Raw genomic sequence first — 19,434 nt, 5'->3', positions numbered from 1 at the left:
GGAGGAGGCGCCCGCGCTGTCGGTGCCTCCGAGCGGGTGCCGATGGACAGATACGTGGTTAAACGCCCCCCCAGCGAGGCGGGGGGCGGCGGGAAGAGGCCGCGGCAGGAGGAGCCCGCCTCGGGGCAGCCCCCCTGTCAGGAGATCCGCGCGGAGGGCCTGAACTGCGACTACCGGCTCCTCTTCGGCAGGGCCGAGGCTGACGAGATTTTCCAGCAGCTGGAAGAGGAGGTGGAGTACTTCGAAGGTAAAGGCCGCCGGGGGGAGCTCGGCTTCCATCCCCCTCCCCCGCCCGGGGAGGTGTTTCCCGGGCCGGGCCTGCCCCAGGCGAGTCCCGGGTGATTGCCGTGGCCCGGGCAGAGCTGGCGGGCGGTGGAGAGGTTTCTGCAGGCGCCTGATGTTTGCATCGTCTTGCCCTGCCAAGTGAAGTGGCAAACAACGCATCTGATCCCACAGGGTGGGTTTTGCTTACTTTGAAGTGCATGCCGAGCGGTTTCGTTCACGTTTTAATCTTTGCGAAGAACGGGGATAGTCCTGGAAGGGTGACAGGAGGTTGTTGGTAGGCGTAGTATATGAGATATCCCCAGTTCACGTTAATTCAACAACAGAATATGATGGGGGTGCTTGTGCTATTCATCACGTTCAAGGGGGGTAGTAAAGCAGTGTCAGACTTGAGAGTTAAGTAGAATCATAGGATGGTTTAGGTTGGAAGGGACCTTGAAGATCATCGCATTCCAACCCCCCTGCCATAGGCAGGGACACCTCCCACTAGACCAGGTACTTTGTTGAGACAGAAACACTTGAACATGGGTGACAGCTTTTTGGGTTGTCATCAGCATCCTCATTTCTTTTGTCCCACTGGAGATTCACAGGCGCTCCAAATCAAGGAGATTGTTGAAACTGTGAACTGCAGAGGTAATACGGAGTTGGTTTTGATCTCTTGTTTAAACAGGTGAAATGACAAAGTTGCACGTGTTTGGCAAATGGCATGACATTCCAAGGAAGCAGGTAACCTATGGAGACCCTGAGTTAACATACACTTACTCGGGCGTTACCTTTTCTCCTAAGCCATGGATCCCAGTTCTGAACCGTATCAGAGACCGCATCGCTTTGGACACAGGACATACTTTTAATTTTGTTCTTATTAACAGGTATGTCTGATTTCTTATTGCATCAAGCAACTTGTTCAAATGAAAATTTGCTTGTGCAACGCTAGTGACAGATCATTGACAAGTTGTTTTACATTCATTTAATTGGATTGACGGAAGAACTAATTAATCTGTTCTGTGTACAGATATAAAGATGGTGGGGACCACATAGGTGAACATCGAGATGATGAGAGAGAACTGGTTCCACGCAGTCCTATTGCGTCTGTGTCCTTTGGAGCTTGCAGGGACTTTGTTTTCAGGCACTGTGATTCCAGAGGGAAAAACGCAACGCGCCACATTAAGCCCATCAAACTGCAGCTAGCCCATGGCAGCCTGCTGATGATGAAGTACCCCACCAATGTGTATTGGTACCACAGCTTGCCCACCCGCAAGAGAATACTTGCCCCAAGAATCAACCTCACATTTCGGAAAGTGATGACGATAGCCAAGAAGTGAAATATACAGCAATCAAGCACCTGGTCTTCTGACTCTGAAAATAGGAGCTTTCTTCCCTGACGTAACTGTCAATTTCTCATTCAAACACTGTCTTTGATGATCCAAGGTGCCAGAGGAGCAAATTAAACCAGGAAGGGAGATAGTGTACTTGGTAACTTGCTAATAAAGGCTGCGACTACTGATCTTAAATGCCAATAATGCTTTCTCTCTGTGAAATGTTGCTGTAGTCCTGCTGATACATATTTTAAATTAGTAATACCCTTGTTTTGCTCAGGAGGAAGTTTGTTCTCAACTGATCTTAATCTAGCCAGTTTTCCAAAAAGATCAAAACGCTCTATATCCTTCAGATAGTGGTGAAACAGTTTATAAATACCGTAAGTAAAAGATGTAATCATTTAGAGTGAGCCTGGAAGCTCATACTGTTCAACATGTGCCACTTTCTTGTAAGCTCTGTCAGTGAGCTATGGTTTGCTTGTTTTTTTAAAAAATAAAATACAAATGAGACTGACATGAGGAAGAGGAGCACTAACATGAATATAGCGAGTGCAACGTGGCTGTCTGCATGCTTTACAGTCCCTGTGACTTTTGCCTGCTGACATTCCTCTGCTGCTCTACCTCCTCTGCTTATGTGGGATTCTGGGTTCTTTTGGTCAGTGGCGTGGTGGGGCAGGAGGAAGCATGAGGTTCTGCCGCACAGGGCAAGGGCCTCTTCTTCCTTAGGTCCTTTGTACAGAAACCAGAGAGTGTAAGATGACCTTTTGGGGAGAGATTGGGTTGGACCATTTATACAGACAAGGCAGCATGAAAGGCTATAACTTCTGAGAGCGTCTGTTTTTCTAAATAATCATCCTTAGGGATTCCATTCTGACCACCTGAAAGCCATCACCTTCCACACTGGCTCTGAATCCTGCTGAAAGGAGGAAAGACCGTCTGAAGTCAGCGACAGGTGTTGAGGAATCGAGCAATGGTAAGTACTGAGCGAGACTGTGACCTGGTCCCTGTGTAACCAGGCTACAAGCTTCTGAGGTAGTGATGGGCTCTGTCCTTCAGCGGTAGGTCCATTACGGCTATGTCTGTTTAGACAATTTGGAGTTGGTACTTCCCACCCTCTGCCGCTACCAGAAAATGCTATATAGAGCGTGAATTGCTCATGCGTGAATTGCTCTGCTTATCCAAAGAATGTGAAATGCTGCCTCTCTCGGATATATCGAATGTGGTTTGGCCTATAGACTGGTCTTTGTTTCAAGACATAGCCACATGTGAACAGCTACTTTTTCTTATAAGTTTGTTCTTTTATTGCTACTGTACAGTTACAAAAATACCCTGAAGTGAAAACGCAACTTCAAACAGCAGTGCAGTGGTTTGACTACAATATTGTAATTTTTTAAATAATGCACAAAATAAGACAAGAATAATCCAAACACAGCGATGTCATCTTGGAGGTCTTATCTGATGTTTTTTTTTAACCTTTTACATTTTATTAACACCTTTTCCACCATGGAAGCTTGTAACAGCGTTGGATGAGTTTCATATGCTTGTGCAGAGCCCGATGACTTCAAAAGGCGAGGGTTGGGCGGCAAACACCCGCAGAGGCCTTTGATGCTCACAGCAGGCTGGGAGTATCTAGCACAGCTCAGAACCAGGACCGAGGTGCTGACACTTTGCTTCCTTTCTCACACTGAGGGCTAAGCCAAGACTGTCTACTCCTTCCTAACAGTGAAAGCTAGAACAAATGCTGACTATTCAACCCTCATCTCTATAGTCCTTGAAGAAGCTTTCAAAGTAAATCGGCAGCTGAGTGAAATTGAGCAGTTTATCAGTGTCATGCAGCAACTGTGCTTTCATTCTCATCAAACTGGCCCCTGTTGGAAAGCAGCTCTACGCAAAAGGAAAATATATTGAACGTGCAAGCTTGCAGGAATATGTGGCTTTACGTCCCTGTTACAAGCTGATAAATTTAAGACTTAATCCATTGTGTGCGTATGTTCTGACCCACCTCCAGCATTACTGCTTTCTAAACAAAGTGACCTATTCAGATTAATTTCTCAAAAATTGAGTTAAAAATTCTAAACAGACCCCATTGAGAATAGGTATTGCAGAATATACATTGCTGGCAGTGGAAATGTTTTGAAGTTCTGAGGTACAAATGGTAGACCTGCTGGAGCTAGATGCTTTGCGTGATGTTTTACCTTAGATGATACCCAGCACTGCTTTATAGAGCTCCTGCACACCCGTGCGGCCCAGAATGGAGGGCTTTCACCTTCTGCAAGTCCATCTTAGTTCAATGGCCAGGGCATTTTTGGCATTTTGCATCCTTCTAGGGTGTTTTTTTGGTTGTTTATTTTTCTTGTTGTTTTTCCATAACTTAAAATAGAAAGGTTAAAATCACGCTACTGCTAGCCTAGCACAGACAGGGAGACTTCTCGGGAACTAGTATGTCAGTGGATTTATAAAGACTATTTTATGTACTATGAGCATTACTTGGAGCAGGAATTGTGATCCATACTCTGGAATGATGAGTTGTGTAAATAGTTCTGCATATACATCCATTACCACTCCTGTTTTAGCTGGTTTTGACCCTCCTGTTAAAGAACTCTGAATGCCTGCGAGCTTTGGGCAGCAGTATGAATATATGAGGTACAAAGTTGCCCTAAAAAAACTATTAAGACAGTTGTTACTATTTGAAAACTTAGTTGCTGTTTTACACTGAAAAAGCTTGTCTGATGGATTAGTCTTTTTTTTCCTCCAAGCTTACAAGGATAGAAAAGAACTAAAAATAGCCTACATACTTCATTCCTGGTAATTTCAAAGCAGTCAAAAGGATGATTTTTGCTGCTTCTCCCTCCATGCTTTGTTTGGGACTGTTTTTTTTTAACATGTCAAACAATCTAGAGCAGCAAAGCACACCTTACTTCTATTTATGTGGCAATCTTTATCTAATGCAGTGACACCAGTCTCTACAGACTGCCGTACAACTTCACAAGACAAGTAAGTGCCCACCAGTCCCGATTCAGTTGTGTACACTCTAACTTCACAAGGATGCTTGGGCTGCTATACATCTCAGCTCACAATCACAACCGGCAAAGCTCAACTGCAAGGCAGACAGCATGTATCTGAATGCTTGATGAGAAATGGCAGTTTTCAGCATTAAAAGAGGAAGGTCTAGAACACCAATCACAGTAGTCTTGAAATCACAGCATTAAAAGTTGTAGTCGATACTACAAGCAACTGTATTCAACAGCTTCATAGTGACGAAGGAAATTACAATACTGACTGCTAGCAAACACTTCTGTCTCTCGATTTCAGCTATTCTCCAATGATACAGAGCAATAAATCGGGGTCTCGGCTCCTCATAGATTTAAAAACAAACAAAAAAATCTTTTCTCCTGGAAAAAGGAAACCGCACTTTGAATCAGCAGAAATACTTCTATCATGTATAAAGAACTAAAATATTAAGAAAATGACATAAACAGGGAAGTTGTTTTTTGGGCCGTGCGTGTTATATAGAGATGCCTTAGCTGGGATATCAAGAGAAATCCGATTCCATTAGTAGTTCATCCCATCATCTTGAGACATTTATCAGAACGCAACTGACATGCAGTGGACTCAGACAATGGTAAGGTAGATATTCAAATAAGCTCAAGGCACTTTGTTTCTTAAATTCTTGCCTTTGATAACAGTAGCTTCCCATCAACTGCTTCTGGAGCTCCCCTGTTCAGAAACATCTGCAGTGAAATGTGTAGGATTAAGCATCTCCCTTTGAAAATTTACATACGTGTCAGAATATGGAATACAGCCTTGGGAAGTCTGTTTGAAATGTCTGTTTCAGAGATGTGATGTTGACAAAATTACTACCTAACAGAATAAATGCTTCTCTAATACAGATACACTTTGGACTGCACAAGGTTAGCAGACCAACTTTGGGTAGCTTAATTTTGGTACAAAACACAACTCCCAGCAGGAGCCAGCCATTGCCATAGAGGGAGGGGAAAGTTAAAGGGCCTGTGGTGGGTTATTTGCATAACAGACAGGAGGTGCAATGTTGATCGCATTAGAGGAATTTTGTCAGTTTTTGTCCTTCTTCTGCTCTCTTAATCACTCTTCAGCCCTCAACTCCAAGCTTTGGTGCTGTACCCTCGAGTGAACACGCTCATAAAAAAGCAAGTAAGCACTAGACGAAAGGACTTCTTGCAAACTGGCTTTGCGAACAGTGTCATCTGAAATCCACAGCCACTGACTGCTGACAGAGAGGGGGTTCTTAGGAGAAGGTGGAGAGCGGCGGTAAGTCACAAAGTGTCCAGAATGCATGTCTCCATGATGAACGACAACTGCCATCAGACGGTAAAGGTATACAGGGGAACTGAAGGACAAATGAGAAAAAGGAGAGGGTCAGCAGCTCTTGTGGATCACGCACATACCAGAAGCAGCCCCACTTGTTTTGTCTTCAGTTGCCATTTCTTTTTAGAGGAAATGGATAGCTCCGTAAGAGACATACTTCCTTGCAATTACTTTTCAGTATACCAAGTCTTCACTGCAGTCCTGCTTTATTCTATTATTGAGAAAACTGAACCATTTATTTTAAAAGTTGATGCCACAGGGGGCCTACTGCATTTTGTACAGCATAACTGATTGAATTTTGCAACAGCGTTTTCCATCAAACCTACCAATGTGCCAGTATTTAGTTCTTAAAGCACCATTATTGTACAGAAAAGCTATTCTAGAAGAATGTGGTTTTAACTGCAAAGAGGTAACACTGCAGGAGGTAACCCACAGATAACACTGGACACGCTTTCAAGGACTTGCTCTACAACTGTCTTCATAACAGACATTTGACACAAAATGTTTCCAGGCTTCTTATTTCACACAGTGATGATGGGAATTGTCTCCACATGGGAAAAATACACAATGGCAGAAGAAGTGGTATAGAACTAACTGGTGTGAAAAATAAGTGAAGGTTCTCAAAGGCCAAGAAAGTACATTATCAGGAGAAGCATCAAGGCTGATTTACTGAGTAGAATCATAGCAGCTGCAACTTAAATCAAGCTTGTTAAATATAACGTTTGAAAGAAAAGTCTGGCTTTCTTGCAATAGGTTTAAAATCAGAGTAAGAGGAAAAATGGAAGGAAGGAGTAGAAGAAAACAGCAAAAATAAGGTTATGGCTATTCAGAAGGATGATTTACTGCACCATGAACCAGAGAAAGGAGATTTTGAGTTTTGCTTGTAATACACCCTACTCCCTTTTCTGGAAGAGAAATGGAGCCAAAGACAACCACTAAAAATCGGCCAAGAGAAAAGCAAAAAATTTTTGCAGAGGAACTAGAATGGATGTTAAGTTCTGTCAGTATGCAGACTCAGAGGAAAGACAGAATAAAGGAAAACATAATTTGCAGGGACAGAAATTACAAGATAGGGTACAAATCTCTAACTTACCTGCATTCAGGGAACGCAGCAAGTGGAAACGTTCCTGAGGACATTAAAAATGAAGAGGAGCAGGCACCATTCATAAAGAATGGTTTAGTACCAGATGGCTGTTCGGCATCTGCAAGAGAAAGTAGACATTCAGTAATTTAACTTAAACGCTACTATTAGTATTGTTAATAACAGTGCTTCTGTTCCTGCAATACCTTTCATCACAGAATGTGAAGGTATTTTGCTTATTCTAATTCATTACATATTACAATCCCCTCAGAGATGCAGAGGAGTATAACATCCAAAGACAGTGGTAATTGTTTTTAGATGACACAAATATGAAAATGACCATGTTTACAAAATCTCAACTAAATAGAACACTGAGCTGCCTAAATGACAGACCTCTTACAGCTAGATTTTCCAATTTTTTTTAAGGAGTCACCATTCCCAGCATTCTTTCTATGCTTGTCCTGAAGCCTTAGAAGAGATCACTAACAAGATAATCCCTAGGACTTCCCAAGTTCAACATTCCTTCATCCCTTGAACATAGAACACACGAGTTCTCTGCTATCTGGGATTTTTTCATTTGTTTGTAAGGTTTTTTTAATATTTAATAGGATCAAATTAAATTATCAAAACTGAACTGTAAACTTGGAACAGGGGATCCTAATGCTCGCTGGGAAAGAGATTTCTACCTGTCCTTTTTGTACAGATCCAAATAAAGATACTGCTCTTCTGTTCATTCTGCAGATTAGAATTTTTATCACTGAAGAGTAGAAATACCTGATAGATTTTATTTTCAAAATAAGTACCTGACGGTTTTACTGCTATCCCATCCTTTGTCCCAGGTGTTGTCTCTTCAGAGTTCTTCTGATTCAGCTCATTCTGGCTTGATTTATGAACAGGAATGCGGTATTTGTATATGTCCATAATCAGGAACTCATTGAACTGCACGTGTTCGTGACGTTTCAGAGGAGTGCCTTGGTTTGACCAGCTCAGTCTTTGCAGATGGATACACAAACACTGGGGGAGCTTCAGCAATATTCCATAGAAAAGGAGAGACAAAATACATTTTAAATTAAGAAAAACAGCCGTTCAAGTGAAAAGCATACTAACAAAACGGGTAAGTCTAGCGAGTAAGGAAATAATACATCACTGAACTGTTCCCCTATATGCTACTATATCTCCATGTAAGCTTATTGGCAATAGTATCCCTATGACATGACACTACCTCACAACTATCCTGAGATTTCTAATAACGCCACTACTGCTCACTCACTAGGCAGTAGGATAGATAGCTGGTGTTAATTACTTTCTCCAAATGGAGGAAAAAAAATTAATAAAAATACATGCGTGCTCCTAAAAATCCCACCTGTCAATCTCATCTAGCTTGTTGATCTGCAAGGTAGAAATGAGGATTGGAATTTGTTTGAGTGAGTTGCTGTAAGACATTCGCTAATACTCAAAAAGTAACAGCTTTGCACAGTGAGAGTACCAAGGGGAAAAAAGGTCAAGTAGTTATAAATATCTGACATTCAAAGTCATGCTGGGGTTAACCTCTAACAATAAGTGCATATTATTATTAATGGCACCCGAGGCTCTTAATTACAGACCAGTGCCCTGTTGTCCTCTGCACTATATGATTACAGAGCGAAAAAATAATAAAAGCTTCTACTATAAGCTATAGCTGATGTTTTGCACCACATTCATATGTATTGAGAACATTTTAATTTCTTTGAAACGTGCAATTGCTAAAGCTGCTACAAACACGGTATATATGAATCACTTCACTTACCAAGGCAATCAAGAATTAATGCAAGACACATGAACTGCCACCGAGCCAAACTCACATTTAAGCGTTTCGCTGAGTATCAATAGAATACTCACATTCTTTAAGCTACAGAGTTTGATGTTTTGCTAAATTGAGGCCTCAATGCCTACAAATATTTGATAAATGAGCTTACTTTTTAAGTAAAACATTAAAGTACCAATACCAAGAAGTGGACATCAAGCAAAGAGATCAATGAAAGAAATTACAGTATAGCATGATTTAAAAATAGATTTGGAGGGTTAGCTTGCCTCACCTTTCCTAACTTTAATTGCTTAACAAACGTTGTTCTCTGGTTTTCTATGCTCTGTCCATTCAGAGTCCCTCCTGCCTGAATCTGAAATCAAAGGTAAAACAATAAAGCCATTTGATTACTTCCTGTACCAGATTCCATGTAATAGTGCAGGTCTGCACACTGCAGACAACAGTGTCTATCTACAACTGTGCTCAGTATATTAGTTACACCTACAGTTTGCTAGGAACTTTCTTAAGAGTTGTTGGCTTATCCTAATAGATCAGAACTCTCAACCAAAAATCAAGCAGAAATGAGCGTTTACAGAACAAGCCCAGTCTCCAGGTTTACATGCAGTCATGTGCCATTTCTGTTGGTTTTCAAACAAGCCACTTTGGCTCTGTGCTATCATCAAATTACAGGCAACTGTAAAATACTGTTTAAAATACCAGAACAAAAAAATTATCCCAAGCATTATCTAAATAATACCTGGTAATTACAGAATAAAATATTTGTAAATTTTGTAATATTAGTAATAAATACAGCTTCAAAATACTCCGTGAGATAAGAACTCCGTTTTAAATATAAGAAGTCCCAGGCAGGCCAGAGGCTTTCATGAAGTCACGAAAAAAGGAGTAGAGAACTGAAGCTGTAATTCTGTCAGCAGGCTTAAAATTGAGCTAGCAGGTTATATAAAGTAAAATGACATACTTTAGTGCAGTTGTCACACACAACATCCTTTACAGATTCAGAGGAGATGAAGTGATGGAGGCAGTGGTCCAGCGTCATGGGACGACCCTTAGTACGAAACACCAAAATTACTTGCAGTAGTTTTAGGGTGCATGCCACTTAATTTTGTGAAAGGATTTTTCATAATTTCTAGCATAGAAACTAGAGAATTGCAGACTTATTTCTTGAGAAAAATGACTCAATGGATTTGAGTATAGAACACTGATAAGTAACTAACTGTGGGGATTCTTCCTCAGCCTGGATTAAACATGGAAAACATCGCAGCCGGTAGATAAGAACAGAAGCTATGACTCCCTGTGCGACTCCTTTAGTGGGGTTTTAAACTACAGATTCCTGGCCCTAATACTATTTTTCTCTAAAGTTCCAGCACTTCATGGGCCACTTTATGCACTCTGACCCTCTACATAGGAGAACTATAGCATTTAGGTGAATTTAGGCACTCCTTCCTATCCTTGTAGACGGTACTACATACTAGTAAGTATGAAGGGTATAATCTTCAGTGATGTATAAAATAAACCACAAATAGCAGAAGATGTGTCCAGATCCCAATTCAAGCTGTCCAGGAGTGTATTCTGTAGGTACGAGTCAGAGTTTCCATGAGCGCAAGTAATTGCTACTTCTCCAGAAAGACAAATTTCTAGCAGACTTTAAGTAACAAACTGTTATAATTCAAAAATGTCCTGCAAATTTTGCCCCCAAATTCTACAATGTTTTGTTGTTCAAAGTTTTTCAGAGAGCCAAAAAGAAACAGAAACAACTTCCATTTGAAATCACTTGATCCAAAAGACCGTATTGGGTAAGTTGTGTACTATCACCACAGAGGCAAAGCACCTGAAGGTCACCTTCCGAGACTGCCAGAAACACAAAGCCCTTGGGATACGACCTGGTCTGTTCAAATTATGCAGAAAGGACCAAATACTCCACCAGGGGAAACAGAAAATTCTTATTTGTGTCAACAAAGTCATGCTTGTTGTACTAACTGGTAATTTGCACCAACACATTATTGATAAGGTACTGTATTAGCACAACAGGATCATTTATAAAAAGACAAGAAAATAAACTGTAGCTACTCATTTATGCTTAGCCTGTAGCATCTTTAAAAGGCAGTAGTGAAGATAAAGTTGTGACAACCAGGGCAGACTGGCTGGATGGTGCGTCAGTGAGGGATACGTACCCACACAGCTGCTGGAATACTCAGCGAGAGACTGTCAAAGGTATCATACCTCACAGGACTCTGCAAGAAAGTATTTCACATATCCAGTGAGCTAAGATTTACAACAGTCCAAAAGAAACAAAAAAACAACTTCACAGAAGATGAACACATGCTCTCTGCAGTCCACAATTATCTGGTGGAATAGGGTCAAAACCAGCCACTTTCCTAAGCAAAGTGCCAGGGAACGCTACGTACGCAAGGTCCTACTTAGCCTGTTTCTGCTGCAGCTCCCCCTGCTCGCTTAAATTTGTTTACAGGGTTTTGAAAAGTAAAAGTACTAAATGTATTCTTACAGCCTGATCTACAAATGAGATTTACTTTCTGTATTTTTTCTTTATGCAGGTTATCTTCATCTCCTTACTTTGGATAACCAGACTGCAACTTTATTTGGCTTTGCACGTACAATCTCAATACCGTGTGCAGAATGAATAGCTAGTCCTAAAACGCTACACATGTGAGTGGATTTTCAGTATACGATAGCTGTGGTACTGAATATTAAATATAACAAGAGAGCTATTACTGTGTTTGATAAGGTAGCTATTATCCCCACAAAGAGGATCACGCTTAATTTTCTTCAGCGATACATTCTTGTTCAGCACCAATGTGTAACAAGTACCTGAAAATGTAACAGTCTAAGCTGGCAGTCCAGCAAACCTTTGGAGCTTAAACCAACTATGTCAGAAACAAGGGATGACGGTTTCAGAACGCACTCTGAGTGTTGGGCATCCTTCTTCACGTATACATAAAACCAGACACAGACACACATTCTTATACCTGGTGTTCACAGTGTTTGCAAACCATGTTGCTGGTCAGCCTTCCGTGAAAAGGATGCTGAGATTTCCAGTGATTTGACACAGGGGGAAGAGACCCTGAAACACAAAGTTGAAATTGTCCTTTTAATTTCACTACATCCACGTTCATTGCATTTTTAGTCTACGGTAACAAAAGTAACTGCTCTAAAACATGTTCTGTCCCACTGAAAAAATAATTAATGGGTTTTTTTTATGGCTGAAGAGATGTATTTCAGTCCAATACAGACAAAGATCAATTAATATTATCCCCTGAGTAAACAAAGTGACTACACTATGACTGAATATTCATATTTCAGAATGGAAAAAAGCGTACCTCTTGTTCTGCAGCTTATTTGCTTTTGGGTTATTTCTGGCTGCTACAGAGGAAGATAAAAGATTTCATTAACCCCACCTCAGAAAGCATTAAGTACTAAATATGTTCTTATTTCATCCCTGATATGCTTTTCTGACATTAGAACAATTGTAGGAGTTTTAGTGCCTCTTTATATTTGAGGAAGGCCAAAAAACCCAGTACGCAACAAATTTGTAACTGACAAACGCTTCTAATAAAGTGAATAATTAATCTGCAGAATTCTCTGCCCCAGAGTAATGAAATAAAAGCTTAACAGACTTTATAAGCCTTTTGTATATGTTTTAGACAAAAAGGTGGAAACTTTCCACGTGTACTAAGTTTACCGCTAAACTGGAGGATAAATTTCACTTCCAAATGGACTATTCCATAAACATCCACTTTGCAGTTTTCAAACCTCTTTCATGTGTCAACTCTTACAGATAAGAGTTAACTGCTTAGACGGACTCCTGTGCTAGTATTTCAATCCCTCTATTCAATGGATTTAGGAATGCTAAAGCCCTCATGAAAGTGGGATGACTGTAAATTCAAATACATTTGTTTACGGAAACCATTTTTTGTTCTTTAGATTGCCTGACCTATTGATTCATTTCTATCAGAGTACTAAAGAACAGCTTTGTAAACAGAGTGAAAATATGTTCAGTTTCTAAACACTTTATACTTGACACACTTAGGAATCTAAGCAGACTACAGAAACTTCTCCTGATACTGAAATAACATTGGTAAAGAAGTCACCTCCAGCGAATGCACATCAAACAAATGTGTCACCCGTGGCTGACGATCCCGTTCATCTTCTAATGAAGAGGTAAGGACATGAAATAGCTCATGAGCATCCTATTAAATAGAGGCATAAGACTTAGAGGAAGTGAAAACAAGAGACATCAGAACATACACCAAGGGTACTGATACGCATACAACCACATCATTGCAGTAGGAAATTAAAGGAAAAATTACTGCTTAGAGCCCACCTTATGTATTAATAGTAATCATTTGTGCATCTGCTGCAGTTTTGCCAAAAAGCTGTTTCTGTAAAGCGGAACTTCGTAACAGCACACCTTATTAAAAATATTCTGGGCCATATAAACTCCAAAGAGACTAAAATACTTGGAGAAAAAGAAAAATGAATGCACACATGCCTGCTTTCCTTGATTTCAATAAAAGCGTATTTGAATCTACGTGGTTTGCTTTGGCCCTGAAATATAAAAGACAGAACCCTGTTTTATGAGTGAGATAATTGGTGGAGGTCATTGGCCAGCTGCTCTTACTTAGGGGCTGAATATACTGAAAATGAATTAGTAGTCTCGTATGTTACATGTAACTAAATTTGGCAATGTTAGTGGAGTCCATCCCTCAAAGCAGCACAGCCCGTTAGCATAGCATAGACCCATTATCTATAGTGAATATTACTGCCTCCATTGTACCAAATCTGAAGGTAATTAAGTACGAGGTTTTGAAGCAGCCAGGGTTTCCATGACAAAGATCTAAGCAAACTGAAAACACCGTTCACCAATCACACGGTTGTTTCCCTTCACTTTTTAAAGCAAACTTTTCACTACAGCAAAGATTCAGCGTTGACACTCGGGGCTATTAGTGCCATAGCTTCAGTTTTCTGTTATTCCATATCCAAGCACTGAGGTGTGTATCGGGCAGTCTACGTTGAAATCTGTAATCACCTGCTCTTCAAATGATGAGATCTGCCACCTGTACATTCTTAAAACTTCTAACAGGCAGCTTGCATCCAGGACGTCATCTTCTGTTACCTCTTGACAGGATAAAGCTAGAGACATTGCATTTAAAAAGGTTAGAGGGAGCCACAAAGAATGGTTAGAACACAAATCTGTTTATTTTAGACTTTATGTTACTTAAGTGTCATATAATCGATTACAGCAGTTATTCTTGATTAAGACAGGTAGACAATGACAGACAAACTAGTATGTATTAATTACCATTCTCGTCTGACTCAGGCTGACTGCATACATTCTCCTCATCTAATACATATGCAAATTTAAAGGTTTTTCAACTAACTGATACAGAGAGAATAAATAGAACCACTGTCTGAAAAGACAAATTTTTACTAGTGGATTGGGTAAAAATCGGAGGTTTACACATCACAGAAACCCCAGTATTAATGCCCCATTGTCCTTACATCCGTTAAGTGTATGTGCTTAATGGGCACAATTTTAGTATGAGGAGTATCCCGAGATGTGAGAACTTCCAATGGATTTCCTTTAAAACAAAGCCCTGCAAGGAAAGCCAGGGAGAGCCAACAAATTGCTTAAACATTTTGAGTGCTTAAATAGGATGTAACTGATAGGGGAATTTAGCACAGGAGCAAGTCTGAAATGGGTTACCAAATCCGTCTTAGAGGCTTTAACATTTGTATTCGACATCATACAAAGTTTCCTATTTCATAGTCTGTATTTTGGGTAAAACAGTACGCTTGGGGAAAAAATGCTTACATTGTTTTAGAATGCATTATTTTTCTTTTATGTAGAATTCTGAGTGTCCATCTAATTGTGGTAATAGTTTTCCTGTTTCTTCAATTATACTGAGTCCATATTCATATTGTTTTAACCACTAGTATTCTGTGAAGAGCAAAAGCATTAAAGCCCGTGGCAACGGGTTCCAAAACCACATTTTCAGCCCCCCTGTTGCCCTCTACCTCCGTTTGTTCAACCTGCTGGCAAACAGCTTCTTCAGTGCTGGGTTGGCTGCCCACAGCTTCTCGATTGCTGGGCGAGTCAACCAAAACCTGAAACCTTTCAGCTGTTGGCCAAGAAACAAACAGCTTTGGGGACACATGAAACTGGGCCTCGCGTTGTTGGGGCTCAGCACAGTGAGTTAATGCCTTTTGGATCTCTGCTCTTCTGTGAAAGTTGGTTGAAGTTGGCCAATGAGTTCAAAGTTAGTAGAGGGAAATTAAAAAGAGAAGAATACAAGACCACGTGAGCTTCCTTTCTTTGGGAAAGGAGGCTAAAAACGATAACGTTTATGCTAAATATTTTCTGCTTAGTTTATTGCAATGTGAAAATGTTAAAGTACCTCTCAGGAGATGCAGCAAAGTGACCGACAAGTACTGATGCTCAGTAGGCTGGTTCTGGTCTGTCTTGTATTGTGCTGTAAATTCCTCCAGCCACTTGATGAAGGACGGACAGGAAGATAAGCCTTGCAGCAAAGAGTTCATGAAACATGTGTTGCCTAAGTTGAGAAGGCCAGGTACGAGCCCTGCAAACAGAAGCGTAAGAGTTTACACCGTAAAGCCTAGGAAAACCTTACTATTTTCAGTAGCAAGTGTTGTGTTAGGTATTAAAATGACATTAAAATTAAATTATTTCAGTTTGTTTGGTACTTGCACTCCATGACCCAAGGGCACGTTATAAAGTGTTTATATACATGACGGTCTCTGAGACTTACACCCCTGTAAAAAAATCTTAAAATTTCTTTGAAAAACACTCTTTTTTTTTTTTTTTTTTTCCTCGATAGGAATAGATTTCTGTCGGCAACACTAAAGTTCAGGATTATCTGCAAATTACCCAACAAACAGGAAAATTCTTGGTTCCAATACCCCATGCAGGCAGCCTTTGTTGTGGGGGTTTACCGGAGCCCGTGGGCTCACCGCAGCGCCAGTGGTTCGGTGCAGCTTACTTTCTCTTTTGCTCAAATTAGTACGTTGTTATGAAAATTCCCGGGTCGCCAAGGATTAATACGAGGTATTTCCGTACGACTCTGCTTAGCGAGGGACTTTCACCTCTCTTGTGCCAGCATTCAATAGGAACACGTTTATTTTGCATTCCAAAATGTGGAAGTGTTCGTTCTTGTAAATGAACTTATCACAAGACACAAAAATATGTCTCATAAGCCACAATTTCAGAAAAAAAAAAAATGTCCATTGAGGCAATTAATACACCATGTCAGTAAGAAAACTCAATTTGTCACATTTCTAGGTGGCACAGTGACCAAAATTTTATCTTTAGCGAGAAAAAAAAAAAACCAACAAACAATTTACAGATGCAAATAATAAAAAATAAATCGAAGCAGGTGCGTTTCCAACGCCCCGGGGGGGAGGGGAGGGGAGGAGAGGAGAGGAGGAGCGCCCAGACACCCCCGAACCGCGGAGAACACCCAACGGCGGGGGCCGTTTCCCGGTGCTGTCCCCGCCGCCCCCCCGGGCCCTCCCTACCTTTCCTCCGCCGCTTCCTCTCGGTGATGGGACCCCACAGCACGTACATCCCCGCCGCCACGGCGGCCGCCACCCCCCCGATAACGCCCCAGTTCTTCATCACTTTATACCTGAAACGGGGAAAGGGGTTTAAAATAAATAAATATAAAATCACCACATAACCGGGCAGTCGGTACCCCTGACGGCGGGGGGGGGGGGGGCGGCCGGCCCTCAACACCGCTCCCGCTGCTCCGGGAAGGGCCGGACGAGGTCGTTGTCCCCCCCCCTCCCGCCTGCCCCGAACTGTCCCCGCTGACCTGAACGCCGCACCGGCCCGCAACAACCGCCTCACGGCCCCGTCCGCCTCCGCCGCGCCGCCGGGCAGCATCGCCCCCCCCCCCCCCCCCGGCCGGAACCAAAGCCCCGCGGGCGGGCGGCGCGGCGGAGCGGGTGGCGGAGCGCCGGAAGTGGCGCAGGGGGTGCCCGGTTAGCGCGCGGACCGCCCCTAGCAACGGGCGGCGGCTGGTTGCTAAGGCCGCGGGGAGACGGGGAGGAGCACGGGCCTGCTCCGGGTCGGCACGTTAACCGGGCAAGGCCGAGGGAAGGCGGGTGTCACGGCAGCCCCCCGTCCGCCTGAGGGGACGCCGGCTTTGGGGGGTGGGGTGGGTGAGGGGGCAGTGTTGGCTCAAAGCTGTGGGGAGGAGGCGAGACACTTAAATCCCACAAGTTCAAGTTGCACCAAGGGAGGTTTAGATTGGATATTAGGACAAAATTCTTCACCGAAAGGGTTGTCAAGCATTGGAACAGGCTGCCCAGGGAAGCGGTGGAGTCGCCATCCCTGGAGGGATTTAAAATGCTTGTGGATGTGGCGCTGAGGGACATGGGTTAGTGGTGGACTGGGCAGTGCTTGGGGTAACTGTTGGACTCGGCGATCTTCAAGGTCTTTTCCAACCTAAACGATTCTGTGACTCTGTGAAACTGTCCAAACCCCACAGAGAGAGATGAGCTCTGGTCACTGTGTGGCACAGGTCAGCCCCGAGGCTTCTCCGTGCTGCCGGCCACCCCTCTTCCCCTGCACCTGAGGGCCCCCATCCCTTTGCTCTTCCACCTCGTGCTGGTTTTGTTGTTGTTGTTGTTGTTGTTTTAACTAATGCATTTGGGGGATTGTTTAGAGCAAGAAGTATTTCACGTCAGTGCCAGGAGAGGAGGCCTCCTGGCGCGCTTGTGGGCAGAAATGACTGACAGATGCAGCTTTTGAGAGCACCTCGAGATGGCAGCTGCTGATCGCGCCTGTGGGCCTGGCAGGTAACGGGCTCCCTCCTTACGCCTCCCCACATTCATTCTAACCAGCTTCGTTAGCCAAAATGTCTGGTACATCCTCTGTGTCTTTCTAGCCCAGTCCTTGTCCGCCTGACAGTGCTCCCCGTGTGCCAGAAGGCTGTTTGTAAGAGGAGAGCGGTCTGGAGAGTAAGGAACGAGACAGCAAGAGGCTGAGAGAAACAGGGGAGCAACAGACAGAAGAAGGATGTGAAGAAATAAAGTCATCCTGACGGCTGTGGTGTCCATGTGCAACATACCCTTCTCATGGTTGTCTCATGCACGTTAAATATGTGAGACAGAAGAGCCAGCCTGCTTAGAGGACCCAATCTCATACCCTTAACTTACTGGAAAATTAGACCTTATTCAGTAAAAAAGTAACATAGCTTCTGTATTCTAGAAAGCAAGCTGTTGCTTATGCAATGAATGTGTAAGCTAAAACTCTGCTTGAAAAATGCTATTTTTCTAGCAAGTTTTTGGGAGAAGCAGCCCAGAGTCTCTGTGAGCACGTGTTTTGTTAAATCTCATCCTGGAACTCAGTTGGGCTGCTCTGCTGAGGTGGCTCTGATGAAGGCGCGCAATGACTGCTTTCCTCTGGAAGCTTCAGTTCAGTATCTTCTCCCACTGCACTGACTTTACCTGCAGTACTTTACCCAATGAAACAGAGCAGGCTGCTTAGATCATATAAAGCACTAAACTATGGTTCCTTTAACCCACATTTTCTGAAGAGGAAACATAAATCCTGAAACTCAGGAAAGTGTTGGTGGACCAGTTTTATCTACTGAGGCCTTTTCATGTTTTAATTGCGATGGGACAGGCTGCTTCTCATTCCAAATAAAACTGCTCAGCTCATTCATGGTAACAAGTAGCTGGAATGATGCCACTCTTCAGCCCAAACGCGTCACCACCCCATTCAAAGACAAGTAAAAGGGTGCACGACTGAAGAGTCGTCTTGTTTATGGAATTCTCTGTGCCTGTGAAGGACAAGCAGAAAATGGCAAGAGGTGACAAAGAATGGAGAGCAGAGGGAAAGACCAAACACATCCTGAACACGTTCTCTAAACTTGTTCTCTGAAAAAGCCTGGTTTTTTAATGCTTTTGAGAATATATTACAGAATGTGCATGCATTTCATGCAATTAAAATTGTTTTTTATCACACTTTTAGGGTAGTACAGTTGCCTAAACACAGGCACCTTCATCCATGTGAGAGAGCCCTAAGGTGCCTGAGATAGCCACAGGTCCTGTGCGATCCACCACACAGTCCTGTGCAAAATCCACAGCTGGAGGCCACAGGAGATACAGAATTACCTAAAATGGAGCCGATGTCTACATGTAGGCATCCGGATTCCACTCCTAGTGGCAAATGCTTCATTAAACAATTATTCTCACTATTTTAAAGGAAGCTGAAACCCTAGCTACGTCAGCTGTGAGTCTTTTCTTATAAATACTAAAACCTGCTAACATTTTCAATATTCAGTGTCACAAACTAAATCCGTGTGACAGCTGAACAAATCCCATTCACAAACTGAAGCCCATTTGGTTTGTCATCGCTAAGCCCAAACCTCTGGCATCGTCTGTTGTTCCCTGACCCAAATTTGTGCAACTTAATTCTTCTTCCTCGCTGTAGCGCTTTTCACCTGTCTCCACTTGACGTCTTGTTGATTTCAGGCCATTTCTCCAATTTGTCAAATGTATTTTAACTTTTAATCGCATTAAATTTCTCCTAGTCATCTTCCTAGCGTACATTTCCTCGTCATTTT

General features: G+C 42.5%; 2 protein-coding genes across 2 annotated transcripts; one reads left to right on the top strand and one right to left on the bottom strand.

Moving 5' to 3' along the window:
- Positions 1–42: 42 nt before the first annotated feature.
- On the top strand, positions 43–1,831 carry ALKBH2 (alkB homolog 2, alpha-ketoglutarate dependent dioxygenase; the record flags this gene model as incomplete). Its single annotated transcript, XM_082491422.1, has 3 exons — positions 43–247; positions 953–1,151; positions 1,295–1,831. 3 exons carry the CDS (start codon positions 43–45, stop codon positions 1,602–1,604), a joined length of 714 nt encoding a protein of 237 aa, XP_082347548.1. The 3' UTR covers positions 1,605–1,831.
- A 2,995-nt stretch (positions 1,832–4,826) lies between these two features.
- On the bottom strand, positions 4,827–16,710 carry USP30 (ubiquitin specific peptidase 30). Its single transcript, XM_082491493.1, has 13 exons — positions 16,675–16,710; positions 16,379–16,488; positions 15,241–15,423; positions 13,872–13,975; positions 12,934–13,032; positions 12,163–12,205; positions 11,812–11,906; positions 10,999–11,058; positions 9,786–9,872; positions 9,099–9,179; positions 7,827–8,046; positions 7,036–7,144; positions 4,827–5,964 (listed from the first exon to the last, which is right to left on the bottom strand). Exons 2-13 carry the CDS (start codon positions 16,476–16,478, stop codon positions 5,700–5,702), a joined length of 1,446 nt encoding a protein of 481 aa, XP_082347619.1. The 5' UTR covers positions 16,479–16,488; positions 16,675–16,710; the 3' UTR covers positions 4,827–5,699.
- Between the last annotated feature and the right edge of the window lie 2,724 nt (positions 16,711–19,434).

This window comes from Vanellus vanellus (assembly GCF_965231255.1).
Source record: "Vanellus vanellus genome assembly, chromosome: 16".
NCBI classification, from domain to species: Eukaryota; Metazoa; Chordata; class Aves; order Charadriiformes; family Charadriidae; genus Vanellus; species Vanellus vanellus.
The sequence above is the reverse complement of the archived record's forward strand: the minus strand, read 5'-3'. Positions and strand labels throughout refer to the sequence as shown.